Here is a 27,112-nt window from a genome sequence, read left to right on the forward strand (position 1 = left end):
AAACTTGTAGCACAGCACTTATAGTTTTCAACTTTCTTTTTCTTGACCTCTTTTTCCTGTACTTCTTACGTATATTATATTACACACATTAATGGAATGTGGTTAACAATAAGAAAGTGAGTCACAGTTGACAGTGAGCCTCCCTGTTGAATCAAGCTATATATGTTGAGGTCAAATGATATTACCAGGTAACTATACTGTCAGCACATGGCTGTCCTTTATGCATTGTGGCATAACTGTTCCCTGATCTATAAGTAAATGAAAGCAGTGATAACATCTAAAGAAATTAAAACAATATTTAGATAATTCAGCCAGAGAGCCTTCTTATCACAAACTCACCCATTTTTCCTCTTTGTATTCAGAATATGGTGAGTGGAGTTTTCAATCAATTTGCTGTCTGTGCATGCAATCTGTGGCATAACATCAAAAGATATGGGCTTTTCCTCCTCAGAAAGTGTTACTGTTTTTACAAAACCTTAACACGACTTGTGTTTTTATCACATGGAGAGCACAAAATATGGTCTTCAACATACTGAATAATTAAATAAATTGTTTGGCATGGTCCTCAGCTTCACTAAGTGTTGATAAAATAAACATGTATTTAAACCTGAAGAAAATACAGTGTTCCACAACCATTTTTGGGGGGGATTTAGGTTTAGGCATAGACGTCATTTTAAAGACATGTCAGCCAGACCAGCTCTGTATCATGTAGAGACTCAAAAAAAGGCAGCAAGAATGGAGCTGTAGCTTTCAGATGTCATATGTTTGAGCAGCCAAGCATCTTGATATACTGTATATATTATTTGCTAAGAAGAGCATTTAAAACATCAGACCCCCACAACCACATCAGTGCTGTGTTGTCTGCAATGGCCCAGTTGCAGCAAAATCTGGCAGCGGCCCAACCATCTGGATTCAACCAACCTCAGGGCACAATCACTAGCCTATCACCAGTGACCGTAGCAGGATCGGTAGTGACAAACTGCAGTGCTGCAGGCTGCAGACGGGGGGTCATCTCCACCGCTGGTCATGCTTTTAAAGCTATGGTTACACAACATGTCAAGTCTGAGGTACAGTCTGTCCTGCATCCTGCATTGGCTGTGTGAATGTGTATTTATGTGTGGACTAATTTGATTTCTATAGCCACAAACAGCAGAAGCACAGTGTTCCACTCATACTGGGCACCAGCCTTTACTAGCTGATATGGAACCGTTGATATATTTTCCTCCTTTGCTTCTGTGGAGTTGGCGTGTGTTCTATGCTGTTTTCACTGCAGGATATAAATAATTATTTTAAGCAACCCAATGTGCTGTAATGTGAGGATACTTTATTAATTCTGTAACCCATTTAAACTAAACTAAACTATAAATATGAAATAAAAACTATTTGAGAGGTTGAACCTTTACCTTTGTAGTAATAAGTTTGAACAAAACTATTTGGTTTGCCTTGCAAACTTTGATAGAGATAACACACAAATTTGACACGAAACACTTTACATCCAGTGTAAATGTATTTGCACCAGTTCTCTTATAAAAAAAAACTATATTCAAGTGTACCAGTGTACTCAGAAGAAAGGTTGTTCAAAGCCTTGTAACTTTGTGGTTAGTTGTCCCACTGTCTTATAGCTCTTTAAGTGCTCATTCTGTGGTGCTGACATCAGAGCTCTGGGGGTATGTTACTGGTCTTCTTGTTCCTCTGTTCTTTATGGTTTTGATGCTGTTTCTTTGGATGTGTTTTCAGATTGCAGAAGGAATTCTGGATGGATCATTTGCTTTCCCTTTTAACATGCCAATGCATATGCATTCACAAGGTGCTTGAAAATTGACACTCACTGGCGCGTTTGTGCACAATGGGAAAAATATTGTGCCTAACATTATTATGGTATGTTGGGAGATCAGAGCAGAAACATCAGAAGAGTTATTAGAATTGAAATCCATGTTTGCTAATCCAAAACGTTGGCCTTTATACAATGGCAGGACTTGTGTACAGTGCATACCACAGATGCCTGCAGGAGAGGTACCCTATCAGTCACTCCAGCTGTTTTGATGTGTGGCACAGAGGCCTCCCTGTCCCCTGCATGGTATGTGCAGCCTTTGAGATAGCCGACTGTGGGAAAGACCAGTGCCTCCTTGCTACCTCACTACACCCCCTTCCCCACTTAACACACCACCACCACAGCTCCAGCCACGTAATGAGTATTGGTGTTTGTGATCTCTTCAGTGCAGCATGAAAGCCATCTTTCCAACGGTTCTTCTTACTGAAAGATTGTTTACCACAAGGCAAAACCTTCAAGGCCGTTTTACAAACACAGCGCATCAAAGTGAGCACCATGCTATGATTAACCCCCCCAGATCAGATTGGTTTTTATTTGGTTTGTGACTGTTTTACACTGTGTAGATACAACAATATGCCTTCAGCTTTTCACCACAGCAACACTGTGAGAAATGGAAGATTTCATCAAATCTCATCATTAATTTAGTTTCTTAAATGACACAAAGATTTTCATGATTCTAATTTTTTTCCTATAAGAAAATAAATAAATAAATTAAACAAAGTTATATAACATTTCAGGTATGTTTTACACAGAGAAATAGAGAATGGGGAAAAAATAGCCTAAGAAAATTTGGAATGCAAACTAATGCTAAACCAGACTAAAAGAACACCTACATATTCATTAATCTTTTTTTAATTAGCCACCTTTAAAGCTCTGGGTAAACCTTAACTTGCTTTAGTGACCTCTTATTCAGTTAACATTGGGTTGCTATGACTACCACAACAAAACTTTCTCGCACTAATTAGCCTGACTATGGCTTCATCAGACATGAGTATAAAGCAGATGATCTCAGGCTCTAGCGCTTCAAACCTTGTCCCAACAATCAGCAGACATGGAGAGTTTGGACAAAAACAGAAAAGTGTTTCAGGAACTACTTTCTTCAGTTCATAATTTAACAATTTAAAATGTTAAGAATGAAACAGTTGAGGTCAAGTTAAGCACAGTTTCACAAGTGCTGCTGATAAAGTTGAAGCAGAACTTTTTGGCTATACTGAACAAAGCACGTCTTGTAGGCTTTCATTAAAAGAACCCCTCTCCAACTGTATGTCATGCAGGTGGCTTGATCATGCTTTGGACATGAGGTAGAGCAGAAAATGATTCAAACAAACTTTAAAAAAAAAGCTGAAGGTTGAAAGAAAGAAACTTTTACAATAGGATAATGAGCATATGTACCGAAGCTAAATGTTTTCCATGGTTCTCACAGCCCTCCCAACCTAACCATGATTAGAAATCTGAGGAGCTTTAGGCTCTTTTGCCTTTTTGGAAGGAAGGTAATAAAAAAGTAATCCTGGAATATTAAACATGTGATCCTTGGCCTTGTCGAAGTGTTGGTGGTGAAACCCTTTCTGCTGTAAATGCTGTCAATCGAACCTGGCAGGCGCTGGCATCCGCTGTAAAAGAGCAAACTTCTCAGGGCCACTTATCTGACATCGGATACGGAGAGATTATTTTATTTATTTATTTTTTTTGCTTTTTCTGTTTTCTGTTGAGAGTTCTTTTCAGCATTGCTTGAGGAAAATGTCAAGTGTGAACACCCTAAGCTCTGATTCCAGAGAGATTGCATGTGATCACTCCATCTGAGAACCCCAACATCCACTTCCAGGCCTCTCTAACACGTATTTTTACTCTTTCCAATTTTTCACACATCCTTTACTTAGACAGCCAGCTGTGGAGTGGATGAGTCAGGCTGCTCTAGTTAATAGTGCAAATCCAAAGTGTCTCCAAAGAGTCACAGAGTCTGACTAATAGTTCTGCTGCACAAAGTCATTTGTTCCCATGAAAAAGCTTGTAGAGCTTCAAAGGGATTCATTTGGACAAAGACAATGAAAGCTACATTACTTGATTAGGTAGTTTCATAATTATTTTTTCATTCAAATCATTGAAAGAAGTAAAGATTTTGAGCTGTTTTAAAGCAAAAGTTTAATGATACTTGATATTTGATGTAAGACTGCGTTGTCAGCAAATAAATAATCCAGACCACATTCTACAGCGCCTCTGTTTATCTCTGCTTAAAGTTGGCAAGTTAAGCTATAATCATTGTTAGTGAAAGGAATATCTCTATACTATTATTTCTCTTCATTGTTCCCGTATGTCTTTCCCGGCATTTAACCTGACAGCCCATTTGTAAAAGCTTCTCGAACAGCACTTACAGGATTTCCTCACAGCCCTAAGAATACAAACCAAAAATCATATTTTTCCACTTTTTTTTTTAAACATGAAAGTGTGCAACCATGAAGTGTGCTCATATTTACTCCGGTGGTTTAAACTTTTCCTCTAGCATATTCCTCCCCTGTCCAAAATTTGCAGACTCCATGACGGCCAGAGAAGAGGAAAAGGTTAAACTGGCAGCGATTTAGGCCACGTTACCCCCATCAAATGTCTTCTAGCTTCTTTCAGTTCGACACTGATTCCAAACTGAGGGTATACAATGTGCAAGAGGGAACAACCCACTGAATTTGACTTGCTTTGTCTCTATGTAAAGAATCTGTTTTAGAGTAAACTGGGCAAACTGAGGTTTCCTTTTTTTCTTTCCAGAGAAGCGTGTGTCTGCCAGTGTTGTTTGAATTCAGTCGTATTGTTTGCTTTTATGTCCAGATGTTTCTGGTTGTCCGTGGTGTTCCCCATGAATCGTGTAGTGTTTGACATACATCAGACCATGACTCAGCGTGACCTGTAGCTTAACACGAACACCAAACTCTCTCAGGGGAAATCTCTTCAACGAAATCCATTCATTAAAAATTCAGACAGATAAATTGAAGACTGTTTCCATGGTGCTGCTCCAAGCCTCTTCCATGACTTCACCCAAGTTACAGCAGTGAGGTAGTTAGTGCTTCCAGTCCACTAAACATCAGTACTTTACTACAAAATTAAACAAGACTTGTTTTTCACAATAAGGCTCAAATATGTCTTTCAATTGTCCAGTTCACAAACACACCAGGAGATGGTGAGCTAACCTGCAAGGCCTTTCATTTTAGAGAAATGTGTTCAAGTCTCGCTCAGAGACATGCCAGCATATGGAGCTGGTCTGGCTGACATGTTCTGTCCACTCCCCAGATCATGACTCTGCAATGTGAACATGCTTAAGTTCCCTCTTCATAAGATCACGGCTTATTTGTATAGCACATTTCATGTTCAGGACAACTCAAAGTGCTGTCAGTGTACATAATGTAATATAAAAGATTATAGATTAGTGTGCAGCAGTGTGAAAGTATCTGTGGAGAGCACGAACTCTTACTGGTAATTGCCTACTCTTTTCTCTACTACTTTTGGCAGCTTGTAAGAAAATGCTTTCCTATTTTATTTTTATTTTTTCCTCCTTTTTTTGATAAGTAGTTTCCTTAAGGCTTCATTGGTGCACATGGCAGTCTGAGGGAAGAACTGTGACTGGTAAAATTGAAAGAGAGTCATTCCTTTGTGTTGGTATCAGACAAAACATAAATGACTCTAAATTAACTCCATCTCAACCATTAAAGCACTGCTAGAATAGAAATAGTACCAACAAAATAACTGGATAAAGTAATAATGGTCAGCTCTGTCATTTCATTGAAGGTCTTTTCTTAAGTGTTATTGCTGTAACTTTGTGTCACATTCAAGGTAACTAAAATGCCTTTTTTTTTTTATTATTATTATTATTATTTTTATTTTTTTAATAGTACGCACATTCATCTACCAAACCAACCCAACTAGTCCCATTACTTAAGAAACAGGCTTGTGATGACTTTATTCATTAAGCCAGTATTACCCAGGCTGCATTGCATGTGCAGAACATTTAGATTTTCATTTTGGCTCCTGTATGCAAAGATTAGAACATCCTCATTAGACACATGACATGCTCATTTCAAACTGCAGCTGTACACCATCTCAAGCTTGGGAGCAGTGCCAATTACCTCACCTAAATACACAAAACATCAGTTGATCATCACATTCGCCTTGCATTAAAAAAAAAAAAAAAAAAAAAAAAAAAAAGAAAGAAAGAAAATATACCATACCATGATTTTATGGTTTTAATTTGTGGGCAACATATCAACTTGCTTGCCAGTTATAATAAATTCCTTTTTTTCTTTAGTTACATGTAAATGATTTCAAGTCTCAATTCTTCAACCACAGATTACAGGAGAACTCTGAAAATGCTCTGTGGCCATTACCAGAGGCATTGCTATGTAAAAAGATTATACAAGCAGAAACAAAGCACCCCCACCTTTAAATTAAAATAACTGCAGCTGCTATGTTTCCCATTGTCAAGTGCATTTCAGTGTTTTTAACTCCATGTCAGCAGTTTGTTATGCAAATCTCTAAGCTTTTGTTACCATAAGCTCACATACATCTCCAAGACATCATGATGGTTATATTGTATATTTTTAAGCTTTTGAATGCTGATAAGGATTGTTTTTGTTAAAAATTTATCTGAAATTGAGCATTTTTGCATTGTGGTATTGACATTTTTACTGAACGAAAGGATCTGAATTCCTTTTCTACCACTTCCTGACTTTTCCAAACCCGCAGCTGATGCCTATTGTTCCACTGCAGCAGCTGCACATGCAGAAAACCAACAGATAACATGTTATAGCTCTGAATAAGTGCTGGTCACGCTGTTTGTGTGGTCATCATGGAGGGGAAAAAAAGGAAGGACTGGCTGTCTGTGGTGCCTTTTCATTAAAATTTTGTGTGTTTCTGTGGTAGGTGGCTGCCAGAGCTGGGGTTTATGACATCCTCAACCAGCTGGGCTTCTCCGAGTTTGAAGACCCGAGGGACACGCCACTGGCCAGGCTGCGCTGCCGTTGGCAACAGCAAAACATTCAGTCACTTCCTTTCCGAGGGGAGTTCATCTGAGAGAGGATCACTGTGAATGCACCAAAACAGTACTGTGCTTTTCAGAAAAGAGACATTCACAATAACATTGATAAGCCTTCACAATTTTTCTCTGTATTATCCATACCTTCACCACATCTTTTGTTTTTAATTTTGCTTTTTGTTCTTTTTTACTCATCCGTGTTTATAACAGTTTGTTTTAATGTCAAGTCTTTTCAACGTTTTGCTGATGTATTAGAAGTAATTTTTTTCCTTCTTTGTGCCTTTTATAAATCAACGATAGACAGAATTTTAGAGTACTAATTTCCTTTTTAATCACAGTCTTTGCTTGTGCCAGCCTTTTAAATCTTGTCTTTCAATTAGACAAGAGTTAAAAGTCGCTGCGAAGGAGAGAGACAAATTCCACTCTGTCAGCCAACAATTTTAGTTGCGTGTCACAACTGTTTGCTGTTGTGTGACCTGATATTTTTCTTGAGTGCTGACCTTTTCCTCTCAACACAGCTATTATAAGTGGTCGTGCTTTTCTTTAGAAGAGTCCCTGTGTACATATTAAGACTGTTATTTAAGTACCGATGCGTCCTTGAGGTTTCTAAACCTTATGAGAGTGGGAGAGGGTGATTTTGGGAGGAATGTTAAACGAGATGCTGTTATTCCAATTTTGTTTTTCTTAGACGTAATGGCAGTTCTGTGTCACTCTGTTGTACCTGTTTCTTTTTTTTTAACATGTAATTACATGCAGGTACTAGCATTTTAGAATTTTTCATGTTAGATTTCTGTTGCATTTCTGTTGCATGTCAGAGTTGTGTTGCTTATGATTTTAAACTCTTTAAATGGTAATATAACCTTTTCTATATTTCTGTTGGGTTCCACTAAAGAAGATTATGAGTAAAAGAAAGACAAACATATTTCTTTTTATCTTTTGGTATTATTTACACTCCTGTCTCTTATAGAGCCTTCTTTTTAAAACCCCCTTTTTTTATTGGCCAGCTTTCAGAAGCCTTCCCATGGGCAGCACCCAGGTTAATTTACCATATTATTTGAAACATCCACATTTAATATGAGCATCCAATAATGGAACATCATAAATGATTGAGAGGGAAGAAAAATCCCCATGAATGTAATTTAAGAAACCAGAAATATATTTTTCTACTCTCTAAATATACAAACAATGCAGCACTGATGCTGGCATTCTGAGCGTAGGATTGTGTGTGTACTGGTAGTTGCAGCTAATGTAGCCTCAAGCTTTTGGTCTTCAGTAGAGCTCAGCGGTAAGCTAGAAAGTCTGATGGTGTTCCCTTTGAATCAGCTCAGCTCACCAGTCTGTCAACAGGAATTAAAATTATACATCCAAGTGTAAATTTAATGGCTGGAAACAGCCTGGCCTGCAAAGATTTGGAGTGTAACTTGGTATAAGAAACACATGGAACCAATTAATGAGGGTTACATTTTTTCTTATATAACTTTTATATTGGTGACATCAGTAAAAATAAATGCTCCATGATACACAGATCTGAAAAAAGTTTTGCATTGTGACCCAAACCCTAATCATTTGATTTTTTACTGAAGTCATGCAAGTTAGTGTTACATGTGTCCACATCTATGGAGTAACATTCACTGTATGGTGTTCTTTAAAGCACTTTTATAATTTGAGTATTTTGTTATTCCTTAGTTTGCCAATGTGCATTTTGTTGCAAAATAACTTGTAACTCAAGACGTGCTTTAACTCGGAGTCCTGCCTTATCACCAGAAAAACTACCCAGAAAAATAAAAAACAAGCTTTTTTACAGAAGCCTCCAACTTCTGTGTGTTCAAAGTCTGTTGTGTATCAAATAATAGATTCAGGGTAAAGTGAACAAAAAGATGCAACGACTGAAAATGAGATGTTAGAGGATTTGGTGTATACCCATATTTGTTTGTCTTGATGATGCTGTGAGGTTGTGATCATACCCTAATGGCTTAGCTGCCTTCCTAATTTAACATTTTTTTCTTCATAGAGGTATTGTGTTATTTTACTGACTGTATGTGCCATTTATTTTCTTATATGGAAGCTAAAATAAATAACAGATTTAACTGTCTGTCTGCTTTTGGTATCATTTCATTTTTTTTTTCTTTTTTTATAAGGAGAATAATAAAATAGTTCCATCTACATCCGGAGTTTGGTGTGTTGAAAAGCTTACAGACTGTAGATATTTTGCACACAGATCTCCACTGTGCTATGGTTTTTTTGAAGTTTCCGATTCTGTGAAGGAGCCAAATGATTGTCTCTTCTCTCCTCGGCTTCCTTTCTTTTTCCTTCTTATCTCTTCATCATCTTTTGCTCCAGATACGCACCGCTAAGATCCCTCTCATATATCCGCACTGCCTCCTTGTCTTGTGTCACTGCCAGCTTCAGAGAGCAGGGCAGGTTATGAGCATCGAGCAGCATACATTTACACAAAACAGATGATTCATTGTTGGGCTGAAATCTTAACATATTCCATACACAGTAATAAAGAGCTTAGGCAGATCAAAAGACTAATCTGAGTTGCCTTTTGATGTGGACAGGTAAGGTCTTAATTAAAAAAAAAAAAAAAAAAAACAAAACTATATGATCACTCTCAAGAACGAGGAGTTGTGTGAGGATTAAAAACCACCAGCCGGCAAATCAGTAAAGCTCACTTGGCTTCCCTGGCCTGCTTTGAAAAACTGATATCTCAGATCACTTCCCCTCTTGTAAGTGCATAGCAGGCTTATCTTTAAAAGTACGGAAGTTGTTAGAATTCTAACACACCACAGCCTATCCTGAATTATTGAAAATGGAAACCAAGTGGTCAAGACCACAATACTTACTTTATAGTTGTCACACTTATTTCCTTCTTCTTTTATCTGATTTAATGACACATACATATAAATTTCACTTTTAAGTGAAATTTACAGATAATTTAAAAAGTTAATTCTATACTGATGTTATATCATGAATGTAAAACATTCAAGTAAATTCCTGCAATGGCAATTCCGTCATCTCAGTCTTGTACACATGCATTTAAATGTTTAGAGAAGTGCAAATGAAGTCAACCTGTAAAGGTTATAATGAACTTTCGGCCTACACAAAATGACACATTAATATCATTAATGTAAACATATTATTTGGAATTATTGTGTTCATTTCTGATTTCCTTTATACCAACAGAGACAAGTCAATTAAAGCAATAAGCGGACATGGAGAGGGGCTATTCAGTTGCAGTATGTGGCCAACTTGACTCTGGGTCAAGATAAGCCCAGGACATGAGGACCATGCTTGGATGATATAGCGGCCCCTTGCCTTTGAAAACCCTTCCAAACTCATTGAGATACTCCCCAATGTGAAACTCAAGCTAGTGGTTCTGAAGGATCCAGAGATTACAGCAGACAAAGAGCAGCATTGAGAGGTGAGCGGCAAGAGAGGATGTAATGAACTTCATGTGGAAAGCTTCCCGCTGCAGATGAGAGAGCTGCTCTGGACAGGAGGCACGGTGCTGGTGTGAGGGGTGCACAAGTGCATCGCCATCCTCTTTGATTGTTCTTGTGTGGATAAAGGAAGCATGGCAAACACCTCAGAGACCCAAGTGTGCTATCAACCCCTTAAGGGATTTAATCAGTAATGAAAAGACAGTGAAGGGATGCACTCACATATGCACGTATAGTCCTTAATTTACTACTGGCTACAATACAGCATCCTTGATAGGCTAGGTATTATACACACCACTGAGCAGGGTAATGAAAAGTCTCAACTGGCAGATAAAAATAAAGATTGAATTGACACTTAGCTTTTAAATATTCATTTCTGCCCCTATTTGATCTTTTGGAACACATTCAGCTGACTAAAGTCTTGTTATTCAAAGGCCTTAATTCATATTGGTTTCTCTTTTGACCTGTACTGGACTCAAACCACATAACAAGCTCTTCAGCAGAGTGACTGGTGGCTCTTTCATTTCTGTGAAATTGGGTTTCAGTGTGGCGACACAGGTGGATAATAGAACATTATGATATGAAATTTTTAATCTATTTGTCACAAGACTAATGAAGAAAAATAATGAGCTCAATGTTCATATTTATAGAGCATGGCTACAAGAAGGAAGCAGACTGACATTTAAATAACGGCTTAGTTACATTTAATTATACACAATTATACATTTAATAATCATGCATTTAATTGCAGTATTTGCAAGTATTTTTCATTACATGGGAGAAGTATTGATATTTGACATTGCATAAAGGGACACGTACAGTCATTAAATTTTGCAGACGTACCAGATATGTTGTCACATTCAAACGTTTTCTGAGGGGACTGAAGGATTTTTGAAAGACTGTTTTTCATGCAAATGATCGTAACCAAGTACATGCATAGACCTAATGACATAGTGGGAGAGACAAAAAGAATAAAAGAAAAGTTTGAAATGATGGTTTCCTAGTTTCAGGGATGAAATGATTTGCTCAGCATGAGCTGTATGATGACAGTGTGAGAGACGTTTACATTATACATATCCATGCTTTCTAAAAGGTTTAAATGAGAATGCCATGGCTATAAATCAATACATCTATAAATCTTTGTTTTATCTAAAACGCATGCACCCACCCACGAACTCAGTAGAAAACAGGAATGCCTTGGCAAGCAATGACCACACAGAAAAAGTCATAAAAACGAAGAAAAGAAAAAAACAAACTTATGTGACATGCTAACATATTTTACAGATTTTGTTTGACTTGTTTGACACCCACCAGACTCCTTTAATTAAAAACAGTGTTTTACCTTGGAGAAAACTGGAGTTGCTGCACAATCAGTTAGTTTTTACTTAAAACCACCACTTTGTAACCAGCCCTCTATTTTGCTGTTAGTTCTAAAGGACTCTCGTTATATTAAGCTGCAGCTGGCAAAGTTTTCAAAGCATTAGGTTGATTATCTTTCTTATTATTATTTAGATATTCTTCTCAACCCTTAACTGCTTTGTTTGTACAGAATTGTTCTCAAAGGACCCAAAGAAAATATAATGCAGCAGAAACACAATCATGCAGATCAGGGGAATAAATATTTATATTATATAATTTAATATGAACATACAGTGTAATTACTAAGTTGACCTTACAGCTATTTTTTTACAGAATAGATGCAGGCTATTATATAAATATGATATATGATTGATTCATAAATACATTTAGGGAATAGATAGAAGTAAAGAAATAATTTTTTTGTGGCTTAAACTTTTACACTCCACTTTTTTTTCTTTGCTCCTGAATTTCTGACTGACGACACAACCACTGCTAGCGCCGCTAGCTCTCACAACAGGAGGGACACACAGTCATACTCCCAAGAAAAGAAAGAGCAGAGCCATTTATAACAGTTGAAATTGCTTATAAGGTGAGATTTATTGCACCTTGTTCCAAATAAAATACATAGAACACTAATCTCTTAGGTTTGTTGTGTGTGTGAGAGTAAATGTTGGGACAAGTCAAGACTTGGTGGACAATGAATTGGGATATGTCTTCACTTAATTCTGCACCCATGCTAAATCCTAACAAGATTTTCACTGTAACCATGAGCAACAAAGTAGCCCAACTTTAATTTTTCTTAAACTATATGATGTTTTTTGTGCTTAAAGCCAACAAAACCTTAATAATATTATTGTTACAATAATTCCACTTTCATATAAATGAGTCTCTTTGAACCTGAACCCTGAAGAGGTTTTTGTCATTGGTGTAAATAAAACAGCAACAGAAAACAAAATAAGGTTTAAAAACTGTATAAAGTGAAAGCTGAGGAAAACTAAAATGAAACCGGGTCTAAAACTACATTTTAAAAAAGGTTATCTTTAAAAACAACATCATGGTATGTGACAAGAACCATTGCTGTGAATTAACACCCTGTAGAGCTTTCATGTAATAATGATGGCTGCATGAGCATTAGATAAGGTGATGGACAAACACTACGCTTCATCATTACATTTGAGGGATTTCCTCAAAACTCCAACAGGACAAATTAAGTGTATGCTGACATACTTCTTGACACAAAGAAATTCTGCCAGAGCTGCACGTGCAGACAAGACTCAAAGATGAGACATATCAGACTTTCTTAAGCAGTACAAGTAAAACTCATGCACACATTCTGCAACTTTATGGCTCAGACCCCTCTATCCACACACTACAGACGCTCCCCTTCCCTCAAGCTGCTGAACAGACCAGCAGCTGCTTTACATCTCCCTGCATCTCTGAGATGAAAAGTCACATATTTTCTCAGCATGCTGGCATGGCTAGACCCCATTACAACACATGCTGAGGCATCCAGAGTTCCACACTCTGGAAACACAGTAGAATGAGCTTGATTCTTTGTAGCAGCAGCTTCGTAAATTAAACCGTATTTTCAACTTTGAAACCTACCTGCTCAAAGGCAAAAAGCTGATATTTTGAAACATTTACAGTCCAATTAATCACATTTCTAAAGACTTTTTCACATCAATGTTGTTGCAGAACATAAAAGCAGGGCTCAGTCTGGAAGAAGAGTACACTCAAGTTTAGCTCTTAACACTCATCTTGTAAAGGACAGAGTGTTCTGTAGTAGAAAATTGTTCTTGTGTGTGGACTTAACCACAGACTGCAAGTGGGGCTATTCATTTCTGAAGGGAAAAAACAAGGCTTCTAATTGAATACTATGCTATATTGTGGAATGTCTTCATGGGTTTTGGAAACACATAAAAAAAATCCAAATAGTATGGATAGAAAAACAGCATAAAACTTCTCACAAGGGAGTTAATGGTTTCCATCTCTTAATGCTGTGGTTAGTTTCCACTACTTATTAATGCACAACTCTGGATCACCTTCCAAACCTTACTCTGCTGCCCTGGGGGGATGACTGCACAAAACCCACACCTGCTCTACATTGACTTTCCTAGGAACTTTGAGTTAATTAGCCACACATTGAGAGCGTAATAGGCAGCACACTCTTATCTGGGGCCCAGACACACTCGAGGAACTGGGGAAGGGAAAATAATGTCCAGTCTAGACACTGTCTTTCTCAAAAAGCACCTGAAAGTCAAGGCTCATGGCAGCCCAACCCCCTTCTCTTCCTTTGAGAAGGATTCCAGAGTTGTTGGTTCAGTCTCAGCGTGGTCATGTCTGACTAAGTTTGGGTGAGCAGTATGACAAAAAAAAAAAAAAAAAAAAAAAGCAGCCTGCCTGAGTAGTCATCCAAAGTTTTAACAGGCTGTCATTCCATTGATGAAGCCTACTATTAAGCTTTCACACATCATAGGCTTTTGAAGGTGGCGCTGGATTTGTTCCCTTTCTGTGAACATATGCACACAGTGACATCTGCAGGATTAGCCCTGATTATGAAATTCAAGATTCGAATTTGCATGAGGTCATTTTACCAGGCGAAACTGAAGGTTTGCTTTCTTGATACTAGAATTGTAATTAACAGACATGTAATTAGATCAAATCAGAAATCATTCTTGTAAGCAATGCTAAACTCTTTAGAAGACTCCTTTTCCCTTAACCCACATGGTCACTAACTCTCTTTCTTTTTTTCATTGCTTATTTTAAGACAGAAAATGTGAATTTATCTTTTAAGTTTCCTGTCCTTTAAAAGAGTCCTTGAATCTTTCTTTTAATTAGGCTAGATTTTGGATATATTTTATCTAAATTATTTCATATTTACTGCATGTTTTGTCAAAACATGCTTGGTTTTTGTTGTCATAGTATGCTTTTTGTGTAATGTGCAGGAATGTGTCCCTTGATTTACGGCCGTGTTATCACTAACATGTGTTTGTGGGTTAATGTAAACATGCTGTATTTGAGTTATTACCCTGCATCTGGCGTCTAGATCCCCCCCTCCCTGTTACAGAAAGAATAATAGATAAAAATGACCAAGCATCAGCCGTGGAGACGTTTTTTCTAGTGATGTGGGGCACAAAAATAAACGCTTGTGTTAATGTCACTCGTAATCGACTCGTATAGATAACGCGCTCTCACTGTTTGCTAAAGTGGCTTTAGTTGAGCAGTTGTGCGTCCCTCAATCGAACCATTGGTGCGTAATTGTGCGCGACTGGACGGCAGATGTTTCACAATCGGGACACTCTGTCTGCACACTTTATTTGAACCCTTCCAACTCCCTTTTTCTCAGCGTAGGCGTGCGTTAACTTTGTCTCCTGTATTACTAAAAGTTATTTCACAGAGAAAGACGTGAAGAAGAAGAAGAAGAAGAAGAAGAAGGGGAAAGTGAGGAGGGGGGGGTGGGGAAAGTGGGCAACTTCAAACCGTCCCGGTTCTTACCGGGGAGTTGTCGTCATCAGCACCCCAGATATCCCCCCCATTTAGCTCCCTAAATGGATGGGGCAGTCTCGGTCTCTGCAGTTCAGCGCAGGCCAAGAGACTGGAAGCGACTTGTGAGTATCCGTCAATTTGGCGTCTGACGGGACTGCTGAGAAATGCCCGACTGCCTCGCTACTCAGCTCTGAGGACTTTTCTCCTGTAGTTTGTGCTCTTTCAGGAGGAAGGACTCTGCTCAGAGTTTACAAGAGAAAGGCAAACTTTTGCGTTGAAGTGGCAGCTCCTACCCTATAGCCCTCGCTATGGATTGTATGTATTTATTGTTGTGCTTTTCTCTCAGTCAAGTATTTTTGGAGCATATTTTCGCTGCAGAAACGGATGGTGAGTTATCCATGTATTTCCTTTTTGTTGTGCATTAGTATTTTGTAGAGACAGGCACTTTCACGGATAAAAAAAAAATGTAATTATATAGATGAAGTTCTATTCCTACTGATAAATCAACATAACAAGTGTAACTGCTGATTTCTGTTGTTTTAGAAAGAGAATATAACTATACCAAGATATCACTGTGTACTTTACAGATAAGATTTCTTCTCGTTTATCAATATTTTAGTTAAAACTCATCCTATATAATATTTTTCCATAGTTTTATGCTTGGCATAGGTTTGAATGTGATTCTGACTTGACACTGTTTGTCCCACCAGAAAAACTCTCTGGAAAGTTAAGTGAATATGGTCTTATCGTGCCCTTCAGCACAGACTCCCATGGTCGCTACATTTCTCACGTGGTCTCTCTTGGAAGTGGAAGTAAAAGTGCTGCTGCTGCTGATGGTGCTAGTGCTGCTACAGAGGCTGCCTCAACCCTTGGCAGCAGAAGAAGGGTGGCTCGTGGTGCCCCTGAGATGCCCTCAGTCACCCCTTCCTCATCTCAACACTTGTTTTTTAATGTCACTGTGTTTGGAAAGGAACTTCATCTCCGCCTGAGGGCCAACAGGCGGCTGGTGGCTCCCGGGGCTTTTGTGGAATGGCAGGAAGACTTTAAAGAGACAGCCAAGGAAGCCATCCACAGGGACTGCGTTTTCACTGGGGATGTGACTGACATGCCAGAGGCCTCTGTGGCAATCAGCAACTGTGATGGACTGGTAAGTCATGCATACACTTACAGAGAGCCCACTGGGATTACTGCCAGTAAATGTCATCTATTTATTCATTAATCAGAAAGTCTGTATTTTTTCCCCCAACTTTCTCATGTAACTTTCACAACCAAACCAAACACTCCATCTTAAAAACTTTCTTGAAGAATCAGACATTCACCTTCATAATGAGAGATAACTCAAAGTTTATGTTTTTCCTGTTTTGATGCTAATTTGACATCAAATTTCTCCAGCAATGCAGTGTCTTGGTTGCCCATCCATATATTCTTATAAAGATGAAGGATGGGGTGACTGCTGCTTTAGTCATTAGCTAATTTGGCTGTTGAGAACTGGGCATAAGCAGAGTGGGTTTGACCAATGACAGAACAGGAAAGTGCTTAAATTCAAGTTTGAGCTAGTGCTAAAAAGATGTCTGAGTCCTTTCATGGATCTTTCAGCTGGTTAATTATTGGCTAAACTTAAATTTTTTGGAAGGTGATTTTTACGTTAACTGCTCTAATGTTTAGCATTATTTTATACTGCTTTTGCATTATCTTGCAAAACTTAAGTGATGCATTGCTGTATTTGAATTTGCATTTATTTAAAAATAAGCTTCATACATTAATCAATAAGTTCAAAATAAGTTAAATCTGCAGTCCTGGTAACTTTTGCATCATGCTGCAATAATTTTGAAACACCTCACAGCGATTTTTATAGTGCTAGCTCCCAATCACGTTTTCATTTCCGCAGAGAGGCCTAGCTGTAATATGATACTTTAACATCTATCACAGCAAACTGCTGCCAGTTGCGACTGCAGTGAGAGCCGGTACACGCTCAGCTGTGGCTGCTGAAGTACAAATGTGCCAACTGCTTTGAGAGAGAGAAAAGTTCTTTCCCAGCTCTGTCACCTATGACAGCAAGTTTGCGATGACACAGCTGTCCCTGCAGCCATAGCCTGTTGTGCTTTGGTTGTTAAGACTGTGACTCAGTTTGTTGTATTGAAGCCGTATCACTGACCTCCTGTGGCGTGTTGGTAACATACCAGACAGAAGCGCTACAAGTTCAAATAGTAGAAAACAATAGCTATAGTTTAAGTCCAAACAACAACCCCTTCTAGGCCACGGCTTCACATGTCACCACCAGCCAGAGTAGCTGTAGTTGTGCACGCAACAAGCAACTGTCATTAATGAGCGCTTTAACAGTAAAGTGTTACATCATTTTTCCTCCTGTTTGTAGAATTCAGAGCAATATGGCAACCGTTTCTATACATCTGAAGAAATGTAAAGCATTTGATTGCTGGGTAGCATTAAGGTAGCTTAAATAAACAGAACATTTTGGATCTTGTGGAGGAATCACAGATGAATAACCAAGTTTCATTTAGTCACTTATAACGTCTTTGAAAAGCCGAGGAGAATTGAAGAATCTCAGAGTCTCAGTGGATGACAACCACTCTGTATTGGAATTATTTAGTCCATTGTGAGCAAAAATGTGTGTTCTTCTCAGTTTTAAAAAAAGAGAACTCACCCATGCAGCTACCTTATTAACACTATGTTGGTCTTAAATATAGATATGGTATTTTTTAGGAGTTGTTATAGACCAGGGCTACTCAATTCGGTCCTACGAGGGCCGCAATCCAGCAGGTTTTCCATGTATCCCTGCACCACACCTGAGTCAAATTAATGAGTCATTGTGTAGAACCTGATTGGCTGTTAGAGCCACCTAATTTGGCTCAGGTGTGTTGGTGCAGGGATACATGGAAAACCTGCTGGATTGCGGCCCTCGTAGGACCGAATTGAGTAGCCCTGTTATAGACTGTCAGACCAATTAATTTGTCCATTTATTTGCAACAGAATGAGCTGCCAGTTACTTTAAAGGCTGGTAAAATAAAACAAAACATTGCAACAGTAAATAATGGATGTTGACTACACTGCTCTGCACTGTTCATCTCAATCTGTATCAACCTTTGAAAAATCGATATTGGCCAAAGTTTAGAGCTGTGATTGGTATGGCCTTTTGTTTTTTTAGTTTGTCATTGTCATGAGGGTTGTATACTTGGGACACAAATTTGTTTTGGAGGTTTGACACATCAAACTAAATCCATATGAAAACCAATGTTTCTCAGCAGCACATAACATTGTAACAAGATGAATGAATTTTTTTTCTTCAGTAGGCAGTGGTTTTAATGTTGTGGCAGACCGGTGTACGCACATGAGTGACTTGTGGTTAAAAGAGGCAGCTTGCTGCTGCTAAAATCTAGGATTCTTTATTTGAATGTTTTAGACTGTGACAGTTTGATAGTGATAGGAGATCGAAAGTTAAGTTTATATGTAACTTGTTTGAGCATTGAATTTTGAAGTCATGTAATTTTTACGAAACAAATCCACATTGTGTACTGAAAATCTTTTTGCTGATGTTTCAGCTATTCAACAAGAGGAAAGACTGAGAGAAAGGCGAGGAAGCATAATACGACTGTTGTTTTGACTCTGCTGCATTGTGCATCCTCCCCCCATTAGCACCAATCAATACTTCACAGTGATCCAGTGCAGTCAGTGTCATTGTGGCCTTTATATGGGTGTTGGGCTCTGATAGAGCAGAGCAACAGGAGCTACGGATCTGATGGATGTTGAGCAAATTAGAGTGAATTTCCAAACAGGCATGTGACATTTGAAATGTTGGGATGGCCAAGCGGACACTTGAAGCAGCTCCTTAAGCTGCACTGACAGAAATATCATGTGCTGAGTGAAAGTAAAGATAACCTTGTGACCCAGGATGAGACACACAGACGTGAACACCTTTTTATCCATGTTTGCTTTTGTAAATTATGACACATTCTGACACTTCAAGGAAATAATATAAAGGCAAAACAGACGTCTCTTAACAAATGCATTATTTATCGTCATCTTTTCATTTTCTCATTCTCACTTTTTTCCTGCTAGTTGAAATTTATAAATGTGGCCTCATGGGAGCCTCGTAGATAATGCAATGCTGTGTTCTTTGAGCACAGCAGTATATTCTGAAAGAGAACTACATGCCTTTCAGTGACTCAGGGCTACAAATGATGCTCTGCTCTCTGCAGCACATTGTTTTTTTCCACCTATGGACATGAAAAAGAAGGCTTTCATACCTCTCTGGTGACAGCTGTTCATCCACCTATTTCTCACAAATATCACATATGTGAAACAATTCCACAGTATACATTTTTTATATATACAATTATTTTCTGAAGGTCTGGGGAATATAAAATGCATTATCATATGCTGCAAATGTTCTCCCTTCAGACTATTCTATGACGTTGACGAGGCGAGGCTGAAACTGAGTTTGTTTTATATAGGGGAAAATCCCAAAAAATCCACTTTAAAATAAATAAATACACTAAAACATACCTGTGATGGGATTTTCCTGAAACACACTTAATTCTTTATTTCACATTTTTTGCCCATGACATTATTTGATGCACATTTACCTTAAGAAAACGTTCATTAAATTTTCCATTCTCTGTTTTAAAATATTAATTCAACTTTATTTAAGTGGGGCTGTATGTGGTCATAATGAAGAGTTCGTGTTGTACAGTATTCATTGCACATTGATCAGATTTAGCTCAAAAGTCATTAACTGTGCCTCGCTCAGGTTAACTTAAAATTACTTGAATTTGGTCTGTGTTGGATGTCTAAACATGGCTCAAATTTCAACGTCCTTTTATGGGCCAAACAAAGGCTTCGACGGACTGACCTGATTTAGCCATAAAAACAACATCTGTGGACATCTGGTGTTTGGTGGGTTTTAAGCTCCAGCTTGGCATTGATACTAACACAACACCTGGGTGCACGCGCTAATGAGAGGCTTTTGCTCGGAGCAACAAAAGTGGGTACAATTCACTTTTTCTTTATTAAAACACACTTTAACTGATTGTAGTGTCTTCAGGGAGCTCCTGAATCTGATAGCAACAAAATGTAGACAAAAAGAGAAAAAACTGATTTAACCTTACTTGGAGATAACTTGCAGTTCTCTTTAAGAGTCACTGTGTGGGGCTGATGTCAGCAAGCCATTAAAAAACAATGAACACTGTCATTGTCTCAGAAGGTCATGATTATCAGAAACTGATGTCTTCAGGTTACAGGTTTGTCCCGTGCAAGGTAGTGGCTGTTTCTGGACCAGTTCCGAATACCTTGTAGCCCTCAGGAGACTGATTAAACAGAGAGTAACAGAACTTATTTATTTATAAGCAAAAAAGTTGTTAAATACAGTCTCAGTGGACAACGTCACTGGATTCACAGGCCTCTTTTGTTCATTTGGATGAGAAATGCTTGGACAGGTTTTTTTGACCTGTGCGACTTATTAGAAAATCAGATCAGGCACCGTATTAAGATCACTCAAGATAAAAGAAAAAAAGCCTCGTCATCACTTCTTTCATCCACCCACTTTGCTGACTTTTAACTGAGTGGGACTTTTAGATTTGTTTCATGTTGTCACCTGCACCTGGAGCAGGACTTATCATTTTAACATGCAATAACCAATACGAAATGTAACGTTCAGGGACTGTGTTTATTTAAAGCATTTCTGTGAAACCACACTGGGAGGAGGGCACGGCGTGGACTGCAACTTTAGTGATTGGTGTAAGCACAAAACTGCAAGGTGCTACTTCTAGTTTCTCATTTATCATAAACTAAAGTGCATGAATGATGGTAGCATAGGTAATCTCCAATTTTTTTTAAAAAAGAAGTCCAAAGCAGAGGGCAACAATGGTTGCAAATGATAAGGTTCAGAGGCATTTATGAATCACTATTCTTGCAACTGTATCCTTTTCTCTTTTGTTAGTGGTGCTGCTTTAATGTTAGTCATTGTCTGATAAGCTTTTTTTTTGTGAATTTATTCTGCTAAGAACATACTTTTTGTGGAAACTTCAAAACATCCTTTATCTGACACAGAGACCATTTTGTTCTCAGTTTGTCTGGGACTTTTTGCTTGGCAGTTTTCAAAGTTTTTAACATCACAAAAACAGCGATTTGTCCACTTTCATTGTCCTGCTCTGGCGGCAGACGTCTGAGTTCTTTTTTTTGGGTTGGGGGGGTGGGGGGCGGCTTACCCTTTAAAGGCTGCAGTCAGACTCCGAGAATATCATCCATGTGTTTCCTTGCATCAAAGCCAACATAAACATGGACCTGTCTGTGCATGCAGGGATGCTCAGAACACATTTGAAGTTGTACAGATGGGCTGACGTCTCTGCTTGATGTGGAGGACACAGAGAAGATCATGTCTGATGAAATCACTGTGTTTGAAAGGTGAAAAAACTTGAATCGGACACCTGCTTCAACCAAATACGGGTCAGATCTTTTTAGATTCACCGTGTCTTGACATACCAACCACACTTGATCTTCAAAGGTAGTTTAAAGGGTTCCCCTATAGAGTTCAAGCACACACTGAATTGGGTCAGATGTATATCACAGTTTCTTTTTTCTTGTTTTATTTTCCAAGCATGTACATTTATGGAAACAGTGATGGGAGGTGTGGATCACTGGTTTACAGTGATAAGCTTTGCTGTTGTACTGTCCTCTACTACCATAGAGGTAAATCCCAGCAGCCTTGTACAACATTAATGGGATTCTTAGCTCCTGACATAGAAGTCAAGCATTCAGTAAAGCTGTATATTAATCTGGCATCAGTATTTCATCTTACAGCACCACCATTGTGTCAGCTGAGGTTGCAAAGAAAATCAGAGCAGACCTGAACTTCCTGTCACCTTTTAATAGTTTGATTGCCTGATATTTAAGTATGATTGCCTTATATATGAGTTTGATTCCTTTCTCTGAAATTGACTCCTGGTAGATATCTACAGCTGTGCGCTCCAGACCAACATGGACTATTGTTGTGGAGCAATGAGTGATAGCTATGATTATACTGGTGCTGCTCATGTGTTAAGAATTAGCACAGATGACAGACTGATTGAGTTACACGTGCGATGGAAACACGAGTGCCAGATAACTGCAGTACAGTAGGAAGAGCGCTATTTCTGTGCCTGTAGCTTAAAAAGAGACAGCGCAACCTAGCAACAGTCAAAAGTTAGCCAGCATAGTTTTTTTTTCAGGTGCAAGGGGGAAGGGGCACAGTTTCCTCATTCGTTGGAGATGGAAAATGTCTGTATAAATTGTTCTATTCATACATGTCTGCATTAATTTTGTACTCTGTGGGCTCTGCTGGCACAGGGTTAAAGTCACTAAATAAAGAGCTTCATCAGTGGAAGCCCACACTCTGCCAGTAGTGTGATTTATTTCTTCTTAGTGTAATCCTTATTTGCAGCAACAGTACATCTGTCCAAACAGGTGCTTGTTGAGAGGAACCCCCCCCCACACACACACAAGCAATGATTGCAACTACTACCTCTGCTTACTATACAGCAGTTATTCCTTTAACAGGGTTTCTTCTGCAAGATCCACTTCTTCCCCCACAACAAGCTGTAACAGTCATTCTTTTACACCAGATGGATGAATTCTAACAGGCAATATGGTATTTTCATCATTATTTTCATGCCCTTTTGCACTATTTGCACCTTCTTCAGCTGCAAGTTAAGAGCACCGACTTTTAATGTCACAGTACTTAACTTTTAATATTTTACAGAATACATTTCAACAAGCACATTTTGACATTTAAGTAATGGATTCAGCAGTAAATCATTATTAAAATGAAAAAAAAGTCCAAAAACCTTCAGATGATTTGTTGGATGTTAAGTAGAAAGGTGGTGATCAAAGGTGTTAATAACACTAATCTACAGCTAAAGCCCTTTGCAGACATAGGAATGGCTTTAGGTTCTACATATTCAACATTAATGGCTTCATCATTGTGTTAAAGCAATGGCATTAAGTGGTTCAGACACTGGTTACATTAATGTCAATATTCCATATAGATAGAACCCTCCATCATGTCAATGGTGGATGCAGTTGAACAGGCGTAATCCACCCATTATGTCTGAGCCATAGGGCTTGAAAAAGATCCATTATTCTTTGTAAGTGTTATTAATGTTAAAATGTTATCTGTGATCTGAACTTCAAGAATATTTAGGGTGACTCTATTCAGTAAAACTATCTATATTCTTCAAGACATTAGAGCATTTAACACACCTGTCTCAAATTAATGGGTCATTGTGCTGAACTTGACGACAAGCTGCTGAATCCATTTAATATGAATCAAGCATGTTGGAGCAGGGATGCATCTAAAACCTGCAAGACAGTGGCCCTGAAGGACTGGAGTTTGACATACTTGTACTAAACTGTCATGGTTCTCTAGCTTTTTCTGGTCTGAGCCAGTAAAGAGTAAAGTCACATGACTGTCTTTCTAGATATGATGATTTATCCATGAATTTCCCAGAAGAAAGAAGTTTTTCCTCTATTTCCTTCTTGTGAATGTCCACCATAGTTCTTGTTTCTTTCTCCTTGAGGTTTGTTTTCTAAATCTGTGTTTCTCAATCCCGGTCCTCAGGACCCACTGCCCTGCCTGTCTTAGATGTGTTCGAGTCCTGTCTTAGATTTATGAGCTTCCTCATCAAATTCTTTGCAAGCCTGTCAACAAGCCATTCATTTCATTCAGGTGTGTTAAAGTAGGGTTACTCTTAAAACATGCAGGGCAATGGATCCTGATGACCAGTTTTAAGAAATGCTGTTGTGGGTAGTTTAACTACTTCTTCTGATAAAATACACAGATAAGTGATGTAGCCTGTCCTGTCACCCTCTGGTGAACAAAGACTTAGAATTCTTATAATTCACTGGAAGACTCACGTCACCACTGGTTTAGAGATGAGAAAATGTAGCTTGACTGTAAGTCGATTTAGAATTAATCTGCAGACTCCTGATAACAACTTGCCACTCTCCTTTAAAAAACATGGTCAACCTAAAGAGTATTTGATAAATGAAACAGTGATGGATGGGAGCAGATGAAATGTTTTATATCAGTAATAAGTAGATGCTTTTAAGTAGATTTCTCTTGTTCATTTGTCTCTGAATAAACTGTCAAAAAAGCAAGATGCTGGAGCTATTTATCAGAGAAAATGGTCATTTAGCAATGTTTGGATTGATTGCTATGTATTATTCTGAATTTTTTCATCGACTTCATCTGTTGGATTCCTCTAAACAGCTGTTCATGAGCCAAATAAAGTCACTCCTGATGTGTGTACTTGGGTTCATGTGATGTTCAGACTTGCTCTGTGTTGAAACAGATTTACTGTCAACTCCTTGGAAGATTGTCAACCATCTCGAATGATTTCCATTTGTGAATAATCCTTTGTTTGGAAATTACCTTTTGATTGATGGGCAACTTGGCATTGTGTGTTAAAACAATGCCTCCTTGGTATCGTATTAACTCACACCTGAATAGTCCAGTCCTACGTACTGCCTTAACAGAGGTGTTCAAACTTAATGATGATCAGTTGATCGAGTGAATTTAGTTTGCATCACCTGACTGCCTCTTATTTCCTATTGAAAACAATAAGAGTGCACTTGGTTCCACATTGGTTCTATGAATGTAAGAACCAGACTTTATTTATTTATTTCACTATTAAATCTAGATTCATAAAATTTTTTAATGTACTTGTACTTTGTTTTTTCTCAATACTGCATTGACTGCATTGTGAACTGTTTTGGGAAGTCCTTAAATGCAATAAACATATATTTGACATACTTTCATATTTTAATTTGTGCCTTAACAGTAATAAGTTTGCCTTCATCATTATAGAACAATGCTTTACATTTGACCTAAACCAACCATTGTGTGTTTGTGCTTTGATTGTGAGTCTCCACTCCTTTTGTGTGCCAGTCTATATGAAAAAGATCTTCAGTGGTTTAAATTAAAATGACCATATCTTCACACCCCATTCAGCTGCTTAAAAATGCTGGATGCTGACTACATGTCACATATATCAGTCTTTGAAAGTTCTCTGGTCATTTTTAGTTTGTATAGGTGGACTTACCGACATTAACTACTATAGGCCAGTAATTATTTCTCCTCTTCAGTGCTGCCCCCCTTCATATTTCTGATCCTTGCAAGGACATGAGATAATAAAGTAATGAGAAACAATGTTTCTAGCTGCCTTGCAATCCTCTGCTTCAATTAAGTGACCTCATTGTTAGCTGAATTATTATCATGCATGCATGTAGATAAGTGCTGGTGATTATATGCCCAATTTTCTGTTTCTAGTCATCTTCTTGATCACCAGCTATGCATGCCCTTTGTGACTCAGCACAGTGAGATGTGAAAGCTGATGAAAAGGAATCAAGGAATAATACCCTGCTCCCACAACCTGTTTCATATGATTATTTCTGAGCCTGTGACTGCAGCACCACAGAACCACAACTTACTCTTATTGATCTTATTGCCACAAATGGTTTATGCAGCATAACAGACATACCCTATGCTGCCAGTATTTTGTGGATATTACATCACAAGTCTTATTTTATCTTCTTATTATAGATATTGTGTCTAAAATTCATGGAATAAGCTTTGTGGAAACTGTACACGCCTTGATCTCAGACATGACAGTAAATTACCTTTTTGACTCGGTCTTGTTTATGGATTAACAAAGAGCATGCCTGGAACTAAATTACATGGTTCTAAATAATCTACCACAAATTACAGGTTGAGCTTCCGGAACAAAGTCTGTTTTTTTGTTTCTCTGCATCCTTAGCCTGAGGTACTTGTTCCAGTTATAGACTGTGTTTGTCCTTCATGTGCCTTAAAGGGTGTCTCTATCAGATTATCTCAGCAGATGATGTAAGAAGACCACCATGCTTGATGCCCGCAGCACATTTTAACTTTGCCTATGTGTGCCAGTGAGATGTCTTTATTCATGCGTGTTGTGTAGGAAGCATGGACTGAAATGGATTTATTTTCAATGGAGGGAAGGCATTGACATGCCTCTTCGTCTTGGTACATTCAAAGCAAACAACACAAACAAGATTCGAGCTCAATTATTAAAACACTGTTATCCCTATTCAGACATATGAAGAGAAACACAATTTATTTTAGAGAAATGCTGAGTTTTAGTATTTGAATATTTAGTTATTGTCACACTTTAAGCATCCAGTCTTTTCACTGTTAATCTTCTCACTTTATTGTTTGAGGCACTTTGAAGACTGGTGTGCTTTCTGTTTTCCGAAATGGCTTTATGGCAGGGATGAACACAGATAAAATACTTACTTGTGGCTCATTTATAGAGTGTGTCATTGCCCATTAAGTCAAAAGAGTTTTTACATTTTTATTTGCATTTGACATGACGTCTTCAGCTCATGTTCCATTTGCTTCTTACCTTGCTGTGTTAGCTGGATGCACAGAGCAGGCAACAGACTCCAAAGGCTTCTGCAGAGCAGAAAGAGCCATTCTGAAATTACATACAGTAAATTTTCAACTTCAAAGTTGCTCTTACTGATGTGTGGAATTTGGTGCACTAGTGATCTTAAGGGTTAGCTGTGTTTGCCTTTTTTTTGGTATGGTGTGAGTGACACTATGGGGTGAGTTACTGCTTCAGAGAGAAAAACCCCACACAGATCTATTCTCATTACCTTGGCTAATCTAGTGGGGCACCTTATCACTTGACCAAGTTGACTAAGATAAGCTCTTTGATCTGTCTGTTGATGGGTGATGATAATACCAAGTAGTTAGACTGGATTTGAAATATGATTTAGCTCTCCAGTCATGCTGGTTTAGTGAGGGGATCTCATGTGAGGCCCAGACTTAAGGGTGTAATCTTTAATGATAAACAAGGAAACTCAATAATCCAAGTTTATTATGTTCAAATTTGCAGTTATTTGTTTAAATTACCTTAATTAGGTAGCCTCTAAATAACATTGTATGTTGTGACCTTT

General features: G+C 38.2%; 2 protein-coding genes across 12 annotated transcripts in view; both read left to right on the plus strand.

The window, feature by feature from the left end:
- Nucleotides 1–8,934, plus strand: part of pald1a (phosphatase domain containing paladin 1a) — a 53,661-nt gene extending 44,727 nt beyond the window's left edge. For all 9 annotated transcript variants that reach the window (XM_041974410.1, XM_041974407.1, XM_041974413.1 and 6 more), the window contains exon 20: nt 6,731–8,934. In XM_041974410.1, coding sequence (XP_041830344.1) covers nt 6,731–6,880 — 150 coding nt within the window. In that variant the 3' untranslated portion in view covers nt 6,881–8,934. The remainder of the gene's footprint in view (nt 1–6,730) is intronic.
- Nucleotides 8,935–15,163: 6,229 nt separating this feature from the next.
- LOC121632848 (A disintegrin and metalloproteinase with thrombospondin motifs 14) overlaps nt 15,164–27,112 on the plus strand; it is a 55,160-nt gene continuing 43,211 nt past the window's right edge. For 2 of the 3 annotated variants that reach the window (XM_041974606.1, XM_041974608.1), the window contains exons 1-2: nt 15,240–15,517; nt 15,841–16,277. In XM_041974606.1, coding sequence (XP_041830540.1) covers nt 15,439–15,517; nt 15,841–16,277 — 516 coding nt within the window. In that variant the 5' untranslated portion in view covers nt 15,240–15,438. Of the gene's footprint in view, nt 15,518–15,840; nt 16,278–27,112 lie in introns of all 3 variants that reach the window. The other variant, XM_041974607.1, reaches the window with a different exon arrangement.

The sequence above is a fragment of the Melanotaenia boesemani genome, chromosome 21 (assembly GCF_017639745.1).
Source record: "Melanotaenia boesemani isolate fMelBoe1 chromosome 21, fMelBoe1.pri, whole genome shotgun sequence".
In the NCBI taxonomy this organism is placed as follows: Eukaryota; Metazoa; Chordata; class Actinopteri; order Atheriniformes; family Melanotaeniidae; genus Melanotaenia; species Melanotaenia boesemani.